This window comes from Rhinolophus ferrumequinum, chromosome X (assembly GCF_004115265.2).
Source record: "Rhinolophus ferrumequinum isolate MPI-CBG mRhiFer1 chromosome X, mRhiFer1_v1.p, whole genome shotgun sequence".
NCBI classification, from domain to species: Eukaryota; Metazoa; Chordata; class Mammalia; order Chiroptera; family Rhinolophidae; genus Rhinolophus; species Rhinolophus ferrumequinum.
This window is the reverse complement of record NC_046284.1, coordinates 37,042,828-37,060,002: the sequence shown is the minus strand read 5'-3', so window position 1 is coordinate 37,060,002 and position 17,175 is coordinate 37,042,828. Positions and strand designations below refer to the sequence as shown.

The 17,175-nt window shown below is 47.0% G+C and overlaps 1 protein-coding gene across 1 annotated transcript; it reads left to right on the top strand.

Moving 5' to 3' along the window:
• Positions 1–7,315: 7,315 nt before the first annotated feature.
• Positions 7,316–9,972, top strand: LOC117035996 (elongation factor 1-alpha 1-like). The gene is made up of 2 exons (XM_033130549.1): positions 7,316–8,362; positions 9,879–9,972. The coding sequence occupies exons 1-2, from the start codon at positions 7,377–7,379 to the stop codon at positions 9,970–9,972; spliced, it is 1,080 nt and encodes a 359-aa protein (XP_032986440.1). The 5' UTR covers positions 7,316–7,376.
• The last annotated feature ends 7,203 nt before the right edge of the window (positions 9,973–17,175 follow it).

The following is a 17,175-nucleotide window of genomic DNA, read 5'->3' as shown; positions in this document are numbered from 1 at the left end:
CCAGGTGTTCCTCTTTAAAGGCCTGCACATGGACTTACTTGCTGATAGACTCACTCGCTCTGAGCTGGAGGGCAGCGCTCAAAAAGTGCCGGGACATACCAGGAGGAAATGAATTGTCTGGCTTCAAGACGAGGGATGGAGAGGCAAATTTCTTCTGGACAGAAGCGCTGGCAGAATCCAGTTTCTTTGTAGAGACCTGCAACCTCCCAGTGTGCAGACACAGATGGCTGCAATATCTGAGTCTCCATCAATTTCGTTAACACTATTCAACCCAGACTAGTGATTCACTGAGACACCACTCCTCCCAACTTGTGGGCCTACCCAAGACAATTCCAGTGGCTTTTCCACACAAATGATCTATTTTGGCTCATACTGTGGAGTTTCCTAAAATTTCTCAAAGGTTCACAAACCCCAAAGAAGAAGCATCTGATCTCAGTGTATCCTGTACCTCTTGTTAAGCAGCCCCCAACCCAGCAATATGACCCACTGGCCTCAGTTTGCAGCACAGCTTATCCCAGGCACCTCCAAGCCTAGGACAAGTGGCAACCATCTGTAGATCACTTTGCAGCTCATACCAAGTGGCCCAGGGTAGGGCACAGGCAGCAAGTAACCTTGGCCCGCACCAGAGCCTGTCCCAAGAGGCCCCAGAAACAACACACCAGGTGGCTAGCTTCAGACCACACCAGAACATCACCCAACCACCTCCATAAAATGACAAACCCACAGGGCAGATCCAGCTCTGCAGGGTCAGCTCCTGCACAACAGCCCCTCCACAGTACCCACGACTGGTCCTCACAACCAATCAGCCCAAGGATCAATCCCTCACATTGATGTGCAAACAGCAACCAAGACTCAACTACAACAGGAGGGCACACAAAACCCACACAAGGGACACACCTGGAGCAGCTGGCTCACATGACCAGGGAGACTACACCACTGGGCTCCACAGGACACATACTACATAATACCACTCCATTAAGACCAGGAGACAAAGCAGCCTTACCTAATACATAAAAATAAACACAGGAAGGCAACCAAAATGGGAAGACAAAGAAACCTGTCCCAAATAAAAGAACAGAACAGATGACATCATAAAAATGGGGGCATGAGGTGAGCCTCTTGAAATCTCCCCTGGAATTTACAACATATTGAACAACTACAACTCCACAAAGGACTCCCTGCACAGCAGACAGGCAAGATTAAGAGCTGCACTACTGAAACCATCTAAAAGTGGGCAAATTGTGCAAGTGGGGGAGGAGGTAAGGGAAAAGTGCGGAGACGGGGCCACGCGGGAGCAGGATGAAGACCTAGCTTGATGCTCCACGCTCGCTGCATTTTGGAACTACCACAGCTGCAGGAGAGGGAAGAACTCAGACTGCTAGGGCTCCACTTATGGCCCACAGGGTGAGGGGACATCATATAACATGCTGAACCCAACACTCACGGCAGAGATATCAGGGTAAAGACTGAGGGAAGAAGGCTGAAAATGCTGGTTTAAGTCCTCACTGCCAAGCAGAGAACGGAAGCCTTAGGCACTGAGCCTAGCCGCCGCCTCCTTACCCTCCCAAAGCTCGCCCCATCCCCACCTCCCCAGTGCTAGAAGCGGAACGGTAGCAGTGTCAGATCAAAAGAACAGAATATTTGCAGTTCTGAGAACTGTGGTCCACAGACACGGACTCACAGCCCAACTAGTTCCAGCAAAGGGAAGGGAGCCATGGAAGCAGGACTGACTGTGGTGGTGGTCGCTGCCATTGCTCTGAGCCACCTCTTACAACCCACCCCGCCCCATCCCCACATATCTGGGCAGATCCCTGCAGGATTAAACAAGCTGCTGAAACACACGTGCTCTGAATCTGGTGCAGGAAGAGCTTTGGAACTTCAGAAGCTCTTCACATCCCCCCACGGAGGCGGCGCCATATGACCCAGGCGAACTGTTCACAGAGGAGAAGCCTGCCTTCCAGTGAATACCCCCATTGTGTGTGAAGCAAGAATAGTGGAGAGAAAACGTAACACTACAGTGTGAGAGAGAATAAAAGGCTACAGTCGGAGAGAAAACAAAACATTCTACCAACAAGTACTGGAAAACAAAAGAAAGACCTCTTCTATCAACCTGTGGCAGAACCCACTCCTGTAGGTGTCTAGGAAGGGAAATAATAAATCATTGATTGCCATGAATAACCAAGGTAACAAAACAACTCAGAAAGAAAATGAAAAGTCTCCAGAAAATGAACTTAAAGACATGGACATATGTGACTTAAATGAATTCAAGATTGCAGTTCTTGAAAAACTCAACGAGATGCAAGAAAACACAGACAGGCAGTTTAATGAACTCAGAAAAACAATCAAAGAACAAAGAACATTTCACCAAAAAGATTGAAATTTTAAAAAAGAACCGAATAGAATTTCTGGAGATTAAGAACTCAGTAGAAGAAATGAAGAATAAAATAGCCAGCTTAGGTAGTAGAGTTGAGCAGATGGAGGAAAGAATCAGTGACATCGAAGATAGAAACCTGGAAATTACACAGATGGAAGAAGAAAGAGACTTGAGACTTAAAAGAAATGAAAGAACTCTACAAGAACTTTCTGACTCCATCAGGAAGAGCAATATAAGAATAATGGGCATACCAGAAGGAGAAGAAAGAGAAAGGGGAACAGAGAGTATATTCAAACAAATAGTCGATGAGAACTTCCCAAACTTGTGGAAAGAACTGGATCCTTGAATCCAAGAGGCAAATAGAACGCCTAATTACCTCAACCCCAACAGGCCTTCTCCAAGGCATATTGTATTGAAGATGTCAAAAATTAATGACAAAGAAAGAATCCTTAAGGCAGCCACGGAAAAGATGATGGTAACCTACAAAGGAAAGACCACTAGGTTATCATCAGGTTTTTCAGCAGAAACTCTACCAGCCCGGAGGGAGTGGAATCAAATATTCAAATTATTGAAAGAGAGAAATTATGCGCCAAGAATAATATACCCAGCAAAGATATCCTTTAGACAGGAAGGAGGAATAAAGACTTTTCCAGACATAAAGAAGCTGAGGGAATTTTCTAACACATGACCTGCACTACCAGAAATACTGAAGGAGGCTATTTGACCAGCATAAATAGGGATAATTTGTGACAACCAAAACATAAAAGGAGGGAAGTAAAGGCAAGAACCGGAATATGGGAATGGAGAAAGTAAGCATGCAGGAATAAAATAGAATACTCTAAATACGAAACTTTCTTTTACACAAACTTAATGGTAACCACTCAAAAAAAAAAAAATCCAGAACTCAAATATATAACGTAATAAAAGAAGAAACAGAGGGAAACATCATAGAATACCACCACACAGAAATTATAGACAGCAACAAAAAAGCAAAGTAACAATGGAGACACAGTCTTACCAGAAAATTAAACATAGAATGATAGGAAATCCTCACATAGCAATAATCACCCTAAATGTAAATGGACTGAACGCACCAATAAAGAGGAACAGAGTAGCAGATTGGATCAAAATACTAAACCAAACGGACTCTAGGTGGTGAACACACAATGGGATTTATAGATGTAATACAGAATTGTACACCTGAAATCTATGTAGCTTTACTAACAACTGTCACCCCAACAAACTTTAATTAAAAAAGCAAAACAAAACAAAAACAAAAATCCTAAACGCAACCATTTGGTGCCTCCAAGAGACAGATCTCAGCTACAAGGACAAGCATAGACTCAAAGTGAAAGGGTGGAAATTGACACTCCAAGCAAATGGTATCCAGAGAAAATCAGATGTATCCATACTGATATCAGATGAAACAGAACTCAGAATAAAAATAGTAACAGACAAAACTGGACATTTCATAATGATAAAGAGGACTGTAATAACAAGAAGACATAACAGTCATCAACATTTATGCCCCCGATCAGGGAGCACTGAAATCTACCAAGCAACTACTAGCAGAACTAAAGGGAGAAATTGACCAAAGCACAATTATAGTAGAGGACCTAAATACATCATTGACAGCTATGGATATATCATCTAAAAAGAAATAAATAAAGAAATAGCAGCCGTAAATGACATATTAGATGAAATGGACATAATTTACATTTATAGAGCACATGATCCTAGAACATCAAACTACACATTCTTTTCTAGTGTACTTGGAACATTTTCACGGATAGACCTTTTAATGTGACATAAAACTAGCCTTAGCAAATTTAAAAAGATTGAAATCATACCAAGCATATTCCCTGATCATAAGGCTTTGAAATTGGATATCAACTGCAAAAAGAAAGCAGGAAAATCCACAAATATGTGGAGATTAAAAAACATACTTTTAAAGAATGACCGGGTCAAAGAAGAAATAAGAGGAGAGATCAAAAGATACATAGAAAGAAATGAGAATGAAAACACATGCTACCAAAAATTTTGGGATGCAGTGAAAGCAGTTTTCAGAGGGAAATTTATATCATTACAGGCCTATCTCAAGAAACAAGAAAAATCCCAAATAAATAACCTCATGTTACACCTTAAAGAACTAGAAAAAGAAGAACAAATGAAACCCAAGGTCAGCAGAAGAAATAATAAAAATCAGAGCAGAACTAAATGAAATAGAGAACAAAAGCACAATAGAAAAAAATTAATGTAACACAGAGCTGGTTCTTTGAAAAGATTAATAAAACTGAAAAACCCTTGGCTAGACTCACTAAGATAAAAAGAGAAAAGACATGAACAAAATCAGAAATGAAAGGGGAAGTTATCACGGATGCCACAGAAATACAAAAGATCATCCAAGAATACTCTGAAGGACTATATGCCACCAAATTCAATAACCTGGAAGAAATGGACAGGTTCTTATAAAAGTATAGCCTTCCTAGGCTGAATCAAGAAGAATTGCAAAATCGAAATAGACCTATCACCGGTAAGGAAATTGAAACGGTCATCGGAAACCTTCTCTAAAGCAAAAGTCTAGAACAGATGGCTTCATTAGTGAATTCTACCAAATCTTCAAAGAGGATCTAATACCTGTCCTACTCAAACTCTTCCAAAAACATGAAGAAGAGACAATACTCCCTAACTCATTTTATGAGGCCAACATTACCCTCATGCCAAAACCTAGTAAGGATAACACAAAAAAAGAAAACTGTAAACCAATATTGCTGATGAATACAGATGCAAATATCCTGAACAAAATTCTAGTAAATTGAATGCAACAATGCATTAAAAAGATTATTTATCATGACCAAGTGGGGTTCATCCCAGGGGCACAAGAATGGTTCAACATACGCAAATCCATCAATGTGATACATCACATAAACAAAATAAAGGACAAAAATCATATGATTATATCAATTGATGCAGAAAAAGCATTGACAAGATACAACATCCATTGATCATTAAAACACTTAATAAAATAGGTATTGAAGGAAAATACCTTAACATAATAAAGGCCATATATGACAAACCCTCAGCTAATCTCATAATTAACAGTGAAAAACTGAAGCCCTTTGCTCTACGTTCAGGAACATGACAGAGCTGTTTCCTATTACCTTTGCTTTTCAACATAGTGTTGGAAGTCCTCGCCAGAGCAATCAGGCATGACAAAGAAATAAAAGGCATCCGAATTGGGAATGAAGAAATTAAATTGTCATTCTCTGCAGATGACATGATGCTATATATAGAAAACCCTAAAGACTCCACCAAAAAGCTATTAGAAACAATCTACGAATACAATAAAGTTGCCGGCTACAAAATCAACGTACAAAAGTCCATTGCATTCTTATACACTAACAATGAAATCTCCGAAAAAGAAATTAAAAAACCCAATTCCTTTTGCAATTGCAACAAAAAGAATAAAATACCTAGGACTAAACTTAACCAAGGATGTGAAAGACCTATATGCTGAAAACTATAAGACATTTTTAAAAGAAATTGAAGAAGACACAAAGAAATGGAAAGAGAATCCATGCTCATGGATTGGAAGAATCAACATAGTTAAAATGGCCATATTACCCAAAGAAATATACAGATTTAATGCAACCCCCTTCAAAATCCCCATAGCATTTTTTAAAGAAATACAACACAAAATCATCAGATTTATATGGAACCACAAAAGACCCCAAATAGTCAAAGCAATCCTAAGAAAAAAGAACAATGCTCTTTTTTCTTAGGATTGTATCACATTCCCTGGAATATGATCACAAGAATGTATCACATTCCCTGGCTTCAGCTTGTACTACAGGGCAAAAAGAATCAAAACAGCATGGTATTGGCAGAAAAACATACACACTGACCCATGCAATAGAATTGAGATCCCAGAAACAAACCCACATAAATATGGACAGATAATTTTTTTTATTAGTTTCAGGTGCACAAGACAAAGTAATACTTAGATGTTTATCATTTATATCCCTCACACTGTGAACCCCCCTCCCCTCATCCACTATCTCTCTGACATCGCACCGAACCATCCCATTTCCACTGTCTCCACTTCCAATGCTGTACTCTGCCTCTTGTAAGTGTATACATACATATATATACACATACATATATATATGTATAAAATATAATAGTTGGCATTCATTATTGTTCAGATTCAGGTGTACAGTGCAGTGATCAGGCATCTACATCTTCCCTGAGGTGGTCTCCCAAATGGGACACGTGTCCATCGGATACCCTACAAAATCTTTACAACATTACTGATTACGTTCCCCAGATTAATTTTCAAAATGGACAGATAATTTTTGACAAAGAACCAAAAAACATACAATGGAGAAAAGACTGCTTCTTCAATAAATGGTGCTGGGAGAATTGGAAAGCCACGTGCAAAAGAATGAAACTGGACTGCTATCTATCACCATACTAAAATTAATTCAAAATGGATTAAAGACCTAAGCATAAGACCTGAAACAACAAACTGCATAGAAGAAAACATAGGTGCTAAACTTATGGATGTTGGGTTCAAATAACATTTTATGAATTTGACTCCAAAGGCAAGGGAAATAAAAGCTAAAATAAATGAATGGGACTATATGAAACTTAAAAGCTTCTACACAGCAAAAGAAACCATCGACAAAATAAAGAGGTAACCATCTGAGTGGGAGAAGATTTTTGCAAAGAGCACCTCTGATAAGGGGCTAATATCCAAAATATACAAGAAACTCATACAACTCAACAAGAAAAAAACAAACAACCCAATTGAAAAATGGACAGAGGACTTGTAGCGACATTTCTCCAAAGAGGACATACAAATAGAAAATAGACATATGAAAAAATGCTCGTCACTAATCATCAGAGAAATGCAAATAAAAACCACAATGAGAGCTTTTTCGCAACGGGTTTGCCGCCAGAACACAGGTGTAGTGAAAACCACCGCTGAATCTAACCCAAAATGGGAAAGGAAAAGACACACATCAACATCGTCGTCATTGGACACGTAGATTCCGGCAAGTCTACCACTACTGGTCATCTGATCTACAAATGTGGTGGGATCGACAAAAGAACCATTGAAAAATTTGAGAAGGAGGCTGCTGAGATGGGAAAGGGCTCCTTCAAGTATGCCTGGGTCTTGGATAAACTGAAAGCTGAACGTGAGCGTGGGATCATCATTGATATCTCCCTGTGGAAATTCGAGACCAGCAAGTATTATGTGACCATCATCGATGCCCCAGGACACAGAGACTTTATCAAAAACATGATTACAGGCACATCTCAGGCTGACTGTACTGTCCTGATTGTTGCTGCTGGGGTTGGTGAATTCGAAGCAGGTATCTCCAAGAATGGGCAGACCCGTGAGCATGCCCTTCTGGCTTACACACTGGGTGTGAAACAACTGATTGTTGGTGTTAACAAAATGGATTCCACTGAGCCGCCTTACAGCCAGAAGAGATACGAGGAAATCGTTAAGGAAGTCAGCACCTACATTAAGAAAATTGGCTACAACCCTGACACAGTCGCATTTGTGCCAATTTCTGGTTGGAACGGTGACAACATGCTGGAGCCAAGTGCTAACATGCCTTGGTTCAAGGGATGGAAAGTCACCCGTAAAGATGGCAGTGCCAGTGGAACCACACTGCTTGAAGCTCTGGATTGTATCCTGCCACCAACTCGTCCAACTGACAAGCCTTTGCGTCTGCCCCTCCAAGATGTCTACAAAATTGGTGGTATTGGCACTGTCCCTGTGGGCCGAGTGGAGACTGGTGTTCTCAAACCCGGCATGGTGGTCACCTTTGCTCCAGTCAATGTTACAACTGAAGTAAAGTCTGTTGAAATGCACCATGAAGCTTTGAGTGAAGCTCTTCCTGGGGACAATGTGGGCTTCAATGTCAAGAATGTGTCTGTCAAAGATGTTCGTCGTGGCAATGTGGCTGGTGACAGTGTAAGAGACTGTTAGCATGTGAACTGCTATCTTTAGGTCAGGGTTAACAGCCCCTAGCCTGAAACAACATAATTATAAAATTCCAGGATGTGGGCAGTTGCAGCATGGAGACTAGAAGTCCTGTAGCTTATCTTATACTCCTGGTCTCCTTGTCCTGTAGTAAATCTTATACTCTTTGAAGCTATGTAAGTCCTGTAAGTTTATCTAGTACTCTCAGAAGCTATGGAAAGCCTTGAAAATGCTATATAACCCCTTGGCTTTAAGTGTCTGGGGTCCTTGTTAAAACCCGCTGCGTCGGGCAGAGACTCGGACCCCAGCCGGCTGGAAATAAACCTCGCTGTGTGACTTGCATTATTGTGCGGGTTCTCTGTCTGTCTGAGGGGGACAATTCCGGACCTTAACATTTGGGGGCTTGCCCGGGACGCCCCCCCCCTCAGGGGAACAGACAACTCCCGATACCGAGGTTTACATAGGGAACCGCGGAAGGAGGTTTGGCCACCTCCGATAGGGGAGGACTGAAACAGGTCCTCGACCGGAGAGACTGAAACAGGTCTCTGCCCGGTCCCAAACAGGGGAGGACTGAAACAGGTCCTCGACCAGAGAGACTGAAACAGGTCTCTGCCCGGTCCCAAACAGGGGAGGACTGAAACAGGTCCTCGACCGGAGAGACTGAAACAGGTCTCTGCCCGGTCCCAAACAGGGGAGGACTGAAACAGGTCCTCGACTGGAGAGACTGAAACAGGTCTCTGCCCGGTCCCAGTTGAGAATTCTCACGGGAAGGAAAGTGCGGGTTACGACCCTGGAGGCTTCGTTACTTGAAGTCGTGGGAGACGTCCCCGACGAGAAGGTGGCCCAGCGACGTCCGCAGTGGACGCCGTTTGGACGGGCCCTGGGTAAGGATCTTGAGCGTGGTGAGACTGGTGTGATTGAAACGGCGCCTGTGGATGTGGTGTGGTTGACCGGCCGGTGGGTGTTGAAGAGTCCCGTGCAAAGTTGTGTATTTGCTGGCACTGTGTCTTTTGTCCTTTCTTTTGCCTTTTCTTGGTTTCTCTTTGTGACAATTATGGGACAGGTTCAGGTAACACCTAAGACCCTGCTCCTGAACCACTTTCCTGAAATCCGCGCCAAGGCTCGTAATCATGGTGTGGAAGTGAAGAAAGGTAAGTTTGATCAACATTCTGCTCTGCAGAATGGCCTACTTTTAATGTGGGCTGGCCCCCCCAGGGAACTTTTTCCCTAGACATTATTAAGAAGGTCCGAGATATTATTAATCGGCGCCATCCGGACCAATATCCCTATATTTTGATGTGGCAAGCCTTAGTAGAGAGTCCTCCCTCCTGGCTTAAGCCCTTTATCCCCGACAAGCCAGAAGATCCCCTCCTCCCCCTTAAAGTCCTGACCGTTTCGGGACCCTCCCGCCAGCCGGCTGTGCCCAAGGCCGGCCCGAAACCCCCGGAGAAGCCGACCCAGGACCCATCCTTCAGGAGGGGTCAGACATATACCCCTCCCTGATAGACCTAGATCTGGAAGAGACCCCCTCTCCTTACGCGCCGGTGGCGCCGCTCCAGCCGCGGCGCGCGCCCAGCCCGGTGGCGCTGCTCCTGCCTGAGGCTGCCGCTCCTTCCGAGCTGCCTCACTCTACCGCCTCCCCAATGGCTCCCCCTCCCCCGGGTTCCCCTGCCCCAGCTCAAGGGCCGGCGAGGGGATTGAGGCCTCGCAGACGCCGGGAAGAGACCCCAGAGGAGGAACCGTCCTCCTCCACCTCCGCTGGGGCGCCGATTCTCCCCCCTGCGAGCACTAGGAGGAACTGGTCCAGATGGGGAGCGAGCATACCAGTACTGGCCTTTTTCTAGCAGTGATCTGTACAACTGGAAGGCTCAAAACCCTCCTTTTTCTGAGGACCCGAAAGGCCTAACTGACCTGTTCGAGTCTGTCATGCACACACACAGTCCCACTTGGGATGATTGCCAGCAGCTTCTTAAGACCTTATTCACCACCGAGGAGCGCGAGCGAATCCTCACCGAGGCCAGAAAAAATGTCCCCGGCGACAACGGAAGACCGACGACCTTGCCGAACCTGATAGACGAGCGCTTTCCCCTGAATAGACCGGATTGGGACTTTGGGAACGCAGAAGGTAGGGATCGTCTCCGAGTCTACCGCCAGACTCTTATGGCAGGTCTCCGAGCGGCGGCACGCCGCCCCACCAATTTGGCCAAGGTAAAAGCTATAATGCAAGGGGAAAATGAAAGCCCGGCCGTGTTTTTAGAACGCCTCTATGATGCTTACAGACAGTACACCCCGTTGGACCCCCTGGCAGAGGAAAACCAGTCGGCTGTAATTATGTCCTTTATAAACCAGGCTGCCCCAGATATTAGGAAGAAATTGTACAAACAGGAGGGACTGGGAGAAATGTCTATTCGGGATTTAATGAAAGTAGCGGAGAGAGTCTTCAACACTCGAGAGACTCCCGAAGAAAGGGAGGATAGAATTAGAAAAGAAAATCAGGAATTACAGGAACGAATCAGGAAGGAAGACAGAGAGCATCAGAGTAGGGAGAACAGGAGGCAGCAGAGGGAGACGGCCAAGATCTTGTTGGCAGGCGTGCAAAGCACAGTCAGGGTGGGACCGAGTCCGGCCGGACCAGCCCGACCGTGGAGACCGCGGCCCCGACTGGATAGGGGACAGTGTGCAAACTGCAAAGAGTATGGACATTGGAAGAGGGAGTGCCCCAAGTGCCAGGGCCAAACAGGGCAAGACGCACGGGTCCTGCTGGCGGGGATGGAGAGTGACTAGGGGAGACGGGACTCGGATCCCCTCCCCGAGTCTTGGGTAACTGCGTATGTGGAGGGGAAGCCAGTGGGATTCCTGGTAGACACAGGAGCCCAGTACTCAGTTTTGAATAAGCCCACAGAGCCCTTATCTCAGAAAACCAGTTTGGTGCAAGGGGCAACTGGGTCCAAGGCTTATCGGTGGACTAGTAGGCGCCAAGTGGACTTAGGCCGCCACCAAGTGACCCACTCCTTCCTAGTTATCCCTGAATGCCCTGCCCCCTTATTGGGGCGCGATCTCCTGACTAAGATCAGGGCTCAGATCCATTTTGAGCCGGATGGCATTAAGCTATTGGATGGCCAAGGACAGCCCCTCCACATTTTGACCCTGTCTCTTGTGGATGAACATCGCCTGTTCGCCCTGCAGGACAACCCCTACAACCCTCCCTCTACAGAATGGCCCCGTGATATGGATTATTGGCTTAAAACGTACCCTCAGGCGTGGGCGGAAATAGCGGGTGTGGGCCGGGCGGCCCGCCGAGCACCAGTAGTGGTGGAACTTAAAGCCTCGGCCCAGCCTATCCGGATCCGCCAGTACCCCATGTCTGCAGAGGCGCGGAAAGGGATTGCCCCGCACATTAACCGTTTACTGGAAGCTGGAATACTGAAACCTTGCCATTCTGCCTGGAACACCCCACTTCTCCCCGTTAAGAAACCGGGGGGAAAAGATTATAGGCCAGTCCAGGACTTGAGGGAAGTGAATAAGAGGGTTGAAGACATCCACCCCACGGTCCCCAACCCTTATACCTTACTAAGTCACTTGCCCCCTTCACATGTCTGGTATACTACCTTAGACCTAAAGGATGCGTTTTTTAGCATAGCCCTGGCACCCAGCAGCCAACACATTTTTGCCTTCGAATGGAATGATGGCAATACGGGAACCCCCGGGCAGCTGACCTGGACTAGACTACCGCAAGGCTTCAAAAACTCTCCAACTCTGTTTAATGAAGCCCTAAATCAGGATTTGGACTCGTTTCGCCAGAGCCATAATTCAGTTACGCTCCTGCAGTACGTAGATGACTTGCTTCTGGCGGCCCCCTCCGAAGCTGAATGCCGACAGGCCACTGGAGACCTCATCCAGGAGCTGGGGCAGTTGGGCTATCGGGCCAGTGCAAAGAAGGCTCAAATATGCAGGCAAACAGTCACCTACCTGGGGTATAAACTAAAAGAAGGAGCCAGATGGCTGACAGAGGCCATGAAAGAGACTATTCTTAGACTTCCAGTCCCGACCTCAGCACGAGAGGTCCGTGAGTTTTTAGGGACGACAGGCTACTGCCGGCTGTGGATTTTGGGGTATGCTGAAATAGCAAAACCTCTGTATGAGGCAACCAAGGATAAGGTCCCTTGGGCCTGGGGGTCAGACCAACAGAAGGCCTACGATGAACTCAAGGTCGCTCTCCTAAGAGCCCCGGCTCTGGCATTGCCAGACCCCCTGAAGCCCTTCACTCTCTTTGTTGATGAGAGGAGGGGAATAGCGAAAGGGGTGCTAATGCAGCGTCTGGGGCCCTGGAAACGTCCGGTTGCCTATTTATCCAAGAAGCTAGATCCAGTTGCAGCAGGATGGCCCCCGTGCTTAAGGATCATTGCGGCAGTAGCCCTAATGGTGAAGGATGCTGATAAACTCACTTTTGGGCAACATCTGAAGGTAGTAACCCCCCATGCGATCGAGGGGGTCCTGAAATATCCCCCTGGTAGGTGGATGACTAATGCCCGACTAACCCATTACCAAGGACTCTTGCTAGATGCACCCCGGATCATCTTCGCTGAACCCACCGCTCTGAATCCAGCCACCCTGCTGCCGACCCCGGATCTGAGAGCTCCCCTGCATGATTGCCAAGAGATCATGGCAGAAGTCACCCAGGTGTGCCCCGACCTCCAGGACACCGCACTACCCAACAGTGAGTTGGTATGGTACACTGATGGAAGCAGCTTCGTTATAGATGGTGTGCGGAGGGCAGGCGCAGCGGTGGTAGACCAAGGGGGAAACATCATTTGGAATGCCTCGCTTTCCCCGGGGACATCAGCACAGAAGGCCGAACTGATTGCGCTGGCGGAGGCGCTGGAACGGGCCAAAGGGAGACGAGTGACTGTCTACACCGATAGCCGCTACGCCTTTGGCACTGTCCATGTGCATGGCGCTATCTACCGGGAAAGAGGCTTTGTTACAGCGGAAGGAAAGACTCTGCGAAATCTTCCTGAGGTACGAAGACTGCTGATGGCTGTGCAAATGCCCCGGGCAGTCGCAGTTGTCCACATCCCTGGGCACCAGTCTGCCCAGACCCCGGAAGCTGAAGGAAACTGGCGAGAGGATGAAGCCGCCAAGGCAGTGGCAGTAGCTTCATCAGCTTTAGCACTCACCCTGCCCACACCTGAGCTCCCTCGCCTGCACCCGCGACCTGACTACACTCCGGAAGACCTGCGATGGATCCAGAACCACCACTGCCCGGAATCTGATCAGCAGGGGTGGCATCGGGATACAGAAGGAAGATTGATACTGCCGGCACAGCTAGGACTGTTTCTTCTCTCCAACCTGCATCAAGCCACCCACTTAGGAAAAAAGAAGTTGCTGACAATTCTCGAGTCCGCCCGCCTCCGGTTTCCCCGACAAGCGGCTCAGATTCAAGAGATTGTAGATCAGTGCATTGGGTGCCAGGCTATGAGACCCAGTAGGAAAGGACCCCAACATACAGGTACGAGGGTACGGGGAAGAGCGCCGGGATGGAGTTGGGAAGTGGATTTTACTGAGGTAAAGCCTGGGAGGTATGGGTATAAGTACTTGCTAGTAATGGTTGACACATTTTCGGGCTGGGTGGAAGCCTTCCCCACGAAACGGGAGACTGCCCAGGTGGTTGCTAAGGCGTTACTAGAAGAAATTATTCCCAGATATGGGGTTCCCGAGGTTTTAGGCTCCGATAACGGCCCAGCTTTCATCAGTAACGTCCTACAGGGACTAGCCCGGGCGATAGGGATCAATTGGAAGTTACATTGTGAATATAATCCCCAGAGCTCAGGGCAGGTAGAGAGAATGAATCGGACTCTAAAGGAGACCTTGTCCAAACTAGCCATCGAGACTGGCGGGGACTGGGTGACCCTCTTACCCTATGCCATCTTCCGGGTCCGGAACTCACCATATGTACATGGTTTGACACCTTTCGAAATTCTGTATGGGGCACCACCCCCCATTATTGTTCGTACTCTACCAGATCATGACCCCAATGTGGCCCCAAGTTATCTGGCCAGTTTAAAGGCCCTACAAGGGGTCCAACATGAGATATGGCCCCTAGTGAGTTCCCTGTATGAAATTAAGGACGCCCCGAACCCGGAACATGGCATCGTTCCAGGGGATTGGGTATGGGTAAGGAGACACAGGTCCCGGACACTGGAGGAAAGATGGAAAGGTCCTTATGTGGTTATTCTGGTTACCCCCACTGCCTTAAAGGTTGACGGCATTGGGCCTTGGGTCCATCACTCTCACGTGCGCCGAGCCAGCCAGCTGGAAAAGATGCAAGCTGAGGAGTGGATTGTACGGCGACACCCTGATAACCCTCTGAAGCTGCAGCTCTCCTGACCTCGGGGAAGCGTCAAGCCCCCTGCCTCAGCTAACGATGGAATGGCTGCTAGCCCTAACTCTGCTCAACATCTGGGAGAAGAGCCACGCGGGGATCAACCCACACCAACCCCATAAGCTAACATGGACCCTAACAGATGGACAGACCCAAACAACCCTTAATAGCACTACACATACTGCCCCCATCAATACGTGGTGGCCAGACTTGTTTTTCGACCTGCGTGACATTTTCGGCACTAAACGTGGACGGCAGTATGACTACTCAGTCAGGTCCAAGCGGGCTGTAATTGACACCTCTCAAGGACATAGTGCACAAGGGTTTTGGGCCTGCCCAGGGAACCTAAGAAACAATTGGAAAACCTGTGGCGGCCCAGACCGCTACTATTGTGGTAGTTGGAGTTGTGTCACCTCCTATGACGGGCCCCGACAGTGGGACGTTGGGAACAGGGATCTAGTTAAATTCTCCTTTAGGGACCCCCACAACCGGGTGCCCCAGGTACGTGTCCAGTTTAACCAAGACGTGGCACGAAGAGAGCGTGGTTGGTTATCAGGATTAACTTGGGGGTTCCAATTAGATATAGGCCGTTGGGCATGGATAGGCCCCCACCCCGGCGGTCTCCTAACTATTGGACTATCGGTGGAAACGATCAGCACTCAGGTGGGTCCAAATAAGGTGCTGGCCCCTCTCGTCCCTACCAAGAACCCAGGTATATCAAGGGATAAAAACACCGCAGGAGGGACTGCGGGAACCCAGCCAAAGACCTCTGTAACTCCTTTGACGCCTGCTACGCAGCCAACCGAAGACTCATTGCGGAAACTGGTGCACACTGTATACGAGACCCTTAATGCCACCAGTCCTAACCTCACAACCTCCTGTTGGCTGTGCTATGATATAAAGCCCCCGTTCTATGAGGCAATAGGACTTAATGCCACTTACAACGCCTCTAACGGTAAGAACCCTTCTCAGTGTTCATGGGGGAATCGTAAAATTGGCTTAACCATGCAACTAGTGAGCGGCAATGGGACCTGTCTAGGGAAGGTGCCCCAGGCTAAACAAAGTTTATGTGCCTCCATAGACAGCTCCCCTAGTTGGAAAAGTGACACTAAGTGGTTAATCCCCAGAACTGATGGATGGTGGATATGTTCAAAGACTGGCCTCACCCCGTGCCTATCTACCTCGGTCTTTAATGCCGCCAATGAATTCTGTGTCCTAGTAACAGTGCTGCCCCGCATCCTCTATCACCCTGAGGAGAGTATGTATTTGCATTGGGATAGTGACACAAGTACGAGAAGTAAAAGAGAGCCCATCACCGCACTAACCATTGCCACCCTGTTCAGTTTAGGAATAGCCGGAGCTGGGACCGGCATAGCTTCCCTGGCTACTCAACAATCAGGAATGACCTCCCTAAGGGCGGCCATAGATGAGGACATAGAAAGGTTGGAAACCTCGATTAGTCATTTAGAGAAGTCGCTCACCTCTCTATCCGAGGTAGTACTCCAGAATAGAAGAGGACTTGATTTGTTGTTCCTCCAACAAGGGGGACTGTGTGCCGCGCTGGGGGAGGAATGTTGTTTTTATGCTGACCATACTGGTGTGGTAAAAGAATCCATGGCAAAGGTGAGAGAAGGGTTAGCTAAGAGAAAACGGGAAAGGGAAGCTCAGGAGAACTGGTTTGAGGCTTGGTTTAACAGATCTCCCTGGCTCACCACCTTAGTATCTACCTTAGTGGGCCCAATTATCTTGCTTGTGCTTATTCTAACCTTGGGCCCTTGCATATTAAACAAGCTTATTAATTTTGTAAAAGATCGTGTTAATACCGTCCAGCTCATGGTCCTAAGACAACAGTATGAGACAGTGCCCACTCGTGAGGACCTCTACGGCTGGCCCGTACATGAGCAAGATTCCTCATTATGAACAACACACAGGGGGGAAATGTAAGAGACTGTTAGCATGTGAACTGCTATCTTTAGGTCAGGGTTAACAGCCCCTAGCCTGAAACAACATAATTATAAAATTCCAGGATGTGGGCAGTTGCAGCATGGAGACTAGAAGTCCTGTAGCTTATCTTATACTCCTGGTCTCCTTGTCCTGTAGTAAATCTTATACTCTTTGAAGCTATGCAAGTCCTGTAGCTTATCTTATACTCCTGGTCTCCTTGTCCTGTAGTAAATCTTATACTCTTTGAAGCTATGTAAGTCCTGTAAGTTTATCTAGTACTCTCAGAAGCTATGGAAAGCCTTGAAAATGCTATATAACCCCTTGGCTTTAAGTGTCTGGGGTCCTTGTTAAAACCCGCTGCGTCGGGCAGAGACTCGGACCCCAGCCGGCTGGAAATAAACCTCGCTGTGTGACTTGCATTATTGTGCGGGTTCTCTGTCTGTCTGAGGGGGACAATTCCGGACCTTAACAACAGCA